The sequence below is a fragment of the Triticum dicoccoides genome, chromosome 2B (assembly GCF_002162155.2).
Source record: "Triticum dicoccoides isolate Atlit2015 ecotype Zavitan chromosome 2B, WEW_v2.0, whole genome shotgun sequence".
NCBI classification, from domain to species: domain Eukaryota; kingdom Viridiplantae; phylum Streptophyta; class Magnoliopsida; order Poales; family Poaceae; genus Triticum; species Triticum dicoccoides.
Genome location: NC_041383.1, coordinates 655,714,223 through 655,720,734, shown reverse-complemented (window position 1 = coordinate 655,720,734; position 6,512 = coordinate 655,714,223). Strand labels below are relative to the sequence as shown.

Genomic DNA, 6,512 nt, shown 5'->3' with positions numbered 1-6,512 from the left:
AAAGCATTTTGAAGGCTGAATTTGTTTTTTTTGCCACGCCTTACAGGAATGTGATTTCATGATGAATTTTTGCAAGCACTTAGAACTTTTGTCAATGTTTCTCTGAGAATTTTTTTGGAATTTTTTGAATTTGTTTTAATTTTTTTTCGATTTTACTGTTCACCGAGCTCAAATGAGCTCGGGAGCAGAAAGGCACTTTCGCTTGGAGATGCCCTACATGGAGGCCCGTACCGCCGTACGCATTGTGCCTCTGGCCGATGTTCAATCGTTAAGAAACTACGGAGGAACTGCGTAGGTGTACTCCATGGAGGGGGCAAATCTGGAGCAATTGCGTATGGTGCTGCCGGAGTGGCGAGCCGCACTGGGACAAGCCGTCAATATTGATGGAGTAAGGCCCTAGTTCGGCGCCAAGTGGATGATTTTGATGTGCTAACAAAATACTAGCGGGACAAGGAGGATTGATCCAACGATCAAGCGGCAAGAAACCGAATGATGTTCTGAAGATCGGTTAAATGTTGATCAAAGTTTCCGCGCGCGACAGATTCAACAGGCGGATGGGGTTTCATCATTGTTTGACCGTGCTGGTAATGCAATGGGACAGAGCTGGACGGAGCTGGATGCATCGATCATGCCCGCGGATCGACCAAAAGCTGCAGACAGTCTTGCCGCGTTTAATTGGTGCTAAGTCGGCAAATTTAATACAGCTGGCAGGGTACGGACGTTCGGGCGTTAGAAAATCCGAAATGGAAATTTACTTCGAAACACGCAACCTAGGCACCTGCGCGCTAGGTTAAGCAATATATATACATATACAGTTTGAAAGAGATCTAGCTAACCTAGTACGCTGCATGTCGTGTCCATTTAGACGCATCAAGCTTTGCTTTTCCATTGGCCAGGCAAACCGTACGTAGTTTTCCATGTCAAACCCGAAGGTAGCTGGGGTCTCGTCCGTGCTCCCGGCACATCGCCGGTACCGGTGTCGCCGTAGTTGGCTAGATGTGCCTTCGGCTTCGGCGCCGTTCTTGCCGAGGCCTCGCTCCTACAATGACCGAAGAAACCACCCTCTTGGACTTGGTATTGGCCTCACCTCCGGGAGTCATCGTCTTCCTCCTCCCCTCTACTCGACTCGCGTCAGGGCTCAGACGATGGTTCCTTTATGTATTGGTAAGCGTGCACCATATATAACTTTTTTGTTTTCGTTTTCTCTCAAGGGTAACTATAAAAATGGGTAGTAACAACATCGGTGCCATAGTGATAAATGTAAGATGAATATGTGGGTGACTGCGTGAATGTCATGGTTATAACTTATAACTATAATCTGAACTCGGTAACAACATTCATGACATGGTTGTAACTCTAGGTAAAGAAGCTAAAAAAATAGATTCTTTCTAAGATGGTAATAGTAACCTCTTGCTTGCAAAAAAAAAATGGTAATAGTAACCTCGACTTTGGCCCATGCATTCTCAAAATGAAAAAAATAACTCCATAAACCCTGTAAAATAGATATATAATGTTCTGACACTTGATTTCATGGCATTTTTTAACTCATTTATTTTGTTTTAAATTTAATAGTGTTCATATTTTACTAAGATTTTTGTTGTGAGTGATGTGTTAATTGATTTGTGACACATACATATCTCTTTTCTTAAAAATAGCAAATGGATCGAGGATGTTTGTAGGAGAAAACGCAAGCCTGCAAAACATGGTATGTACATCTTTCTATTGAATATTTGGGTCTCGTGTCTGTCATATGATTCTTTTCTCAACTAATTTAGGAATGGAAGGCAAGAATAAAGAAGCAACTCCTGCAACCCAAATTGTCGCCATCTTCGTACGACACCGCATGGGTGGCTATGGTGCCCTTACCGGGCTCGTCTCAGGAGGTCCCGTGCTTCCCGCAGTGTATTGAATGGATACTACAAAACCAACAGACTAATGGATCTTGGGGTCTTGCTCACATGGACTCCTCGGTCAACAAGGCCACTGTCTCATCCACACTGGCTTGTGTGCTTGCACTTCAGAGATGGAACGTCGGGAGGGAACATATTAGGAGAGGTATAAAATTTGAGAACATATGAATTTATTTGCTAATGTTGTTTTACTATCTCATGCTTTTAAGTTTACAAGGGTATTGATGCGATGATAATGATATACTCAGGAATAAATTTTATTGGCAAAAACGTCTCCGTTGTCATGGATGAACAGATTGCTGCTCCTATAGGCTTCAATATCATATTTCCTGGTATGCTTAGCCTTGCCATGGGGATGGGTTTGCAATTTCCTGTTAGACAAACAAATGTTGATGGGATTCTGCATCTCCGAGAGTTGGAACTAGAAAGGTTTGTTGGTGACAATTGTGGCACGAGTTCCCCATAAAATGATTATAGCATGAAATGTGTACTATTTCTTTTCCTGCCTAGTTCTAGGACAAGTTTTTTAGTTAGATACTTAGTTTGCCTTTTTTTTTCCTTCATTGTTAGTTTGCATTTTTTTTCTTACCTTCTTTAGAAAATTAAAACTTCCTACAAGAAGTTTGCCTTTTGAAAGTATTTATGAGAGCAATAATTCCTTCCGATAAGAATTAGAGTATCACACATGTACTACCACGCAATGGAATTTTCAAATATCCTTACATATGACTTAATTCAGACTTGCTGCGGATAAATCTTTGGGGAGAGAAGCATATATCGCTTATGTTGCTGAAGGACTAGGAAACCTATTGGACTGGAATGAAGTTATGAAATTCCAGAGGAGGAATGGATCGTTGTTCAACTCTCCTTCCACAACTGCTGCTGCATTAATCCAAAATTATGATGACAAAGCCCTCCAGTATCTAAATTTGCTTGTTAATAAGTTTGATGGTTCAGGTGGCTATTTGTTTTCCTTTCATGATAAGAATTCGCAAGGGTGTACACTATTTTTAAATGCCTAACATTAGAATTTTGCAGTGCCAACAGTGTACCCAACAAATATATATTGCCAGCTTTCAATGGTGGATACTCTTGAAAAGGTTGGGATATCTCCGTACTTTTCAAGTGAGATAAAGAGCATCCTGGACATGACATACAGGTACTTTTGAGCTATGATCATAAATAAAGAATTGGTATTTCTCTTTTGAAGCTTTTGCAAACTATATCCACTTTGCAGTTGTTGGTTACAAAGAGATGAGGAAATCATGCTCGATGTATCAACGTGTGCAATGGCGTTTCGTATCTTACGAATGAATGGATATGATATTTCAGCGGGTACTTCCTTGTGCAGAAATTCCCCATCTTGTTAATGTTATCATAGTCTTTTTTCAGTGTTATATTTGATTCAGCAATTTCAATCTGATGTAGATGAGTTGTCTCATATCGACGAAGCCTCGACTTTCCATAATTCACTTCAAGGATATTTAAGTGATACAAAATCGATAATGGAATTGTACAAGGCTTCAAGAGTTAGTGTATCAGAAAATGAACTAATCCTCGATAACATAAGTTATTGGTCAGGGAAGTTATTGAAGGAAAACATAGTTCATCCTGACGTGCAAAGTAGGTCGATATTGGCAGAGGTGCTTGCATGAAATTTAAACAGATAATGTATTTATTGAATATTGACCAGGTTACAATTTATGTTTACTTGCATACCTTTATAATTTCAGGTGGAGTATGCTCTTAAATTTCCTTTTTATGCCACAATGGATCGTCTAGATCACAAGAGGAACATTGAAAACTTTGATTTGAGTGGTTCCCAGATGTTGAAGACGGAACACTGGTAAGAGTTTTACTTCTTGAAAAGATTTGTGAGCTTTGAATCATATAAATATAGGTGTTGAGCATCAACTTCATTTTGGCGAATCAGGTTATGTTGTGTAAACCAAGATATTTTAGCTTTGGCCATTGAAGATTTCACCATCTCTCAATCCGTTTACCAGAGTGAACTCCAGCTTCTTGAACGGTAATCTAAAAATTATGCTCTCTTGTCTTAGTAACTTCCTTTCTTAGAGAATTTCCAATTTTTTGTTGCAACAGTTGGGTGAAGGAGAACAAGCTAGACCAGCTACTATTTGCACGACAGAGGACGACATATTGCTATCTCGCTGCTGCTGCTACCATGTTCCCTCCTGAATTGTCTGATGCTCGCATTTCATGGGCCAAAAATTCTATACTTGTAAATATTGTTGATGACTTCTTCGATGTTGCGGGGTCAAGGGAAGAATTAGAAAACCTTGTTGAACTAATCGAGAAGTATGATTTGTCAACTTGATTTATTCATATGTTCTTTCTTAGGACCACTGATGGCATCTTCTCTCTAAAGATGCTGAGGAAGCTTCTGCTTCATTTTATAGGTAGTGTTTGTGTTGATGTCTTGTCGTTTCTAACAAGTCATTTTGTGTAATTTGCTAATGTGTGTCTTAGGTGGGATGAGCACTACAAAGAAGAATTCTACTCTGAGCAAGTAAAAATATTGTTTTATGCCATTTACACTTCAACGAGCCAACTTGGAACAATGGCTTCTGTTGTACAAAACCATGACGTCAAAGAGCACCTAGTAGAGACAGTGAGTTTCCTACTCGTCTGTCAGATTTTGAGTTTTTTCTCAACAATGAAATATTGTAATTCATTTGTAGTGGCTACAACTACTAAGGACTATGATGGCCGAGGCGGATTGGCGGATGAGACAATATGTGCCAACAGTTGAAGAATACATGGAACTTGCAGTTGTGTCATTCACAGTGGCTCCCATTCTACTCCCGGCATCATATTTTGTCAAGCAATCACTCTTAGCTTGTGTTGTAAATGGTCAAGAGTACAATGAGTTGTTCAGACTAATGGGCACTTGTTGTCGCCTCCTCAATGACATCCAAGGCTTTGAGGTATTTCAACCCCCTTCATGGCTTGAAGTTAGTGTTTTTCAAGGTTTAGCATAGCTTTGTAAGCATATCATTTTTACTTATATGGCTTCACATATCGCTACATGAAAATTCTTTGTATACAAATATTTGGTGAGACTACAGGCACCAAAGTAATCCTCACAAATATCTAAATTCATAGACATTAATGATATTATTAAGATGATATTATTAAGAACATATAACGTTGTGAAAATAAATCCCATGTTTGCTTTGGAAGTTTGATTCATTTAACTACCATTTATGCATCATGTGTATCCAGTTGTGCATAATTGATAAGAGAATAGTAACTACTCATATATTTGTTAGTCACTTTAGTCATTTAAGTCATAATTGGGATTTTGACAGATTTTTTGTATACTATTGATACAGAGGGAGAGCAGCGAGGGGAAACTTGATAGTGTTTCGCTACGTGTTCTCCACAGTGACGGTTCTATGTCCATTGAAGTAGCTAAAGATTCAATAAAAAGGTCCATAGCCTCATGCAGAAAAGATTTGTTAAGGTTGGTCCTTAAGGAAGATAGTGTTGTTCCTAGGGCATGCAGGGAGTTATTTTGGAACATGTGCAAGATATGCCACTTGTTCTACTCTCACACTGATGCATTTACCTCGCCAAGTGAGATGGTCACCACAGTGAATGCAGTTATCAATGAGCCACTCAAACTCCAAATTAGCAATCCATCTTTTGCTGTACAATCGGAAAAATAAGGATGTCTTGTATTTTTACCATTTTCATATGCATTAGCCGACTAGGCACACTCTTCAAAAATAAAAGGGATGAGATGATGGTGCACCAGAAACAAATACTAGTTGGGTTCTGGTTGCACTGATCTGAACATTCATATTGGGTGAAGATAGTTATATTCTACAATAGTTCGTGTCTCTTCTCTAAAGGTCGTGCTATTCTCAGCATTTGTACTTGTTGGTGGTACAATTTTTCTATCTTGGTCCACATCATTTCTGTTTGCATGTTTCACAAAAAAAATGGCAGGACCAGTCTCTGTGTCTCTGTACGGATCTTGTTTGTAGTGTGATCAAATCAACTAACAATGGACAAGACTCTATAAAGAGGTGCACACTTTTTCTACAATTGACAAAATATTATGTGAGGCCAAAATATAAAGATACAAGAATGAGATAAGCTTTCAAGGGCACAACCATCACAATATGCAACCAAAAGAAATGCCATCAAGATGAAGACGCATTCCTAGATCTATTACAATGAACGTGGTCGTTTGTATTTCATTTCTTCTTAGCCGGCGCTCTTCCTCAAAGAGAAAGCACTCATTGAAATCCTTACTGAATCTCTTAATTATTTCTCTTTGCGACAAGAATTTTTTGCATGTCCGGTCGATTAGAGGTTCGGCTTGCTTCCCCACCCTCTCCTATGAAATGGATAGGATTTTAAGGGCTTCTGTCGAAGCGGAATAGGAGGAAGTCATGCATTCTTTCAAGAATCTCCACCCCCTACCTTCTCTTCCTATCCTATAAAAAGGCGGGACATTGTTGTGTTTACCATATGAAGGTTATAGACTAGCAGTGCCATCAATTTGAGGACAAACTCCCCAAAGACATGTTATATATTCTAGAATTTACATACAATGAAGATATAATAGTA

At 39.2% G+C, this 6,512-nt stretch overlaps 1 protein-coding gene across 1 annotated transcript; it reads left to right on the top strand.

Annotated features, from left to right (window-relative positions):
• The first annotated feature begins 1,669 nt into the window (after positions 1 to 1,669).
• LOC119361107 (ent-kaur-16-ene synthase, chloroplastic-like) lies at positions 1,670 to 5,602 on the top strand. The gene is made up of 13 exons (XM_037626474.1): positions 1,670 to 1,705; positions 1,776 to 2,055; positions 2,159 to 2,339; positions 2,650 to 2,867; positions 2,949 to 3,069; positions 3,148 to 3,245; positions 3,339 to 3,553; positions 3,644 to 3,756; positions 3,844 to 3,939; positions 4,014 to 4,229; positions 4,401 to 4,542; positions 4,613 to 4,858; positions 5,267 to 5,602. Exons 1-13 carry the CDS (start codon positions 1,670 to 1,672, stop codon positions 5,600 to 5,602), a joined length of 2,298 nt encoding a protein of 765 aa, XP_037482371.1.
• Positions 5,603 to 6,512: the final 910 nt, after the last annotated feature.

Excerpts from the sequence above, each read along its gene's own strand:
- LOC119361107 (XM_037626474.1), top strand. The coding sequence starts at position 1,670 with ATGTTTGTAGGAGAAAACGCAAGCCTGCAAAACATG. Across the intron at positions 2,340-2,649 it reads CGAGAGTTGGAACTAGAAAG|ACTTGCTGCGGATAAATCTT; the intron begins GTTTGTTGGTGA and ends GACTTAATTCAG. Across the intron at positions 3,554-3,643 it reads GTAGGTCGATATTGGCAGAG|GTGGAGTATGCTCTTAAATT; the intron begins GTGCTTGCATGA and ends TTATAATTTCAG.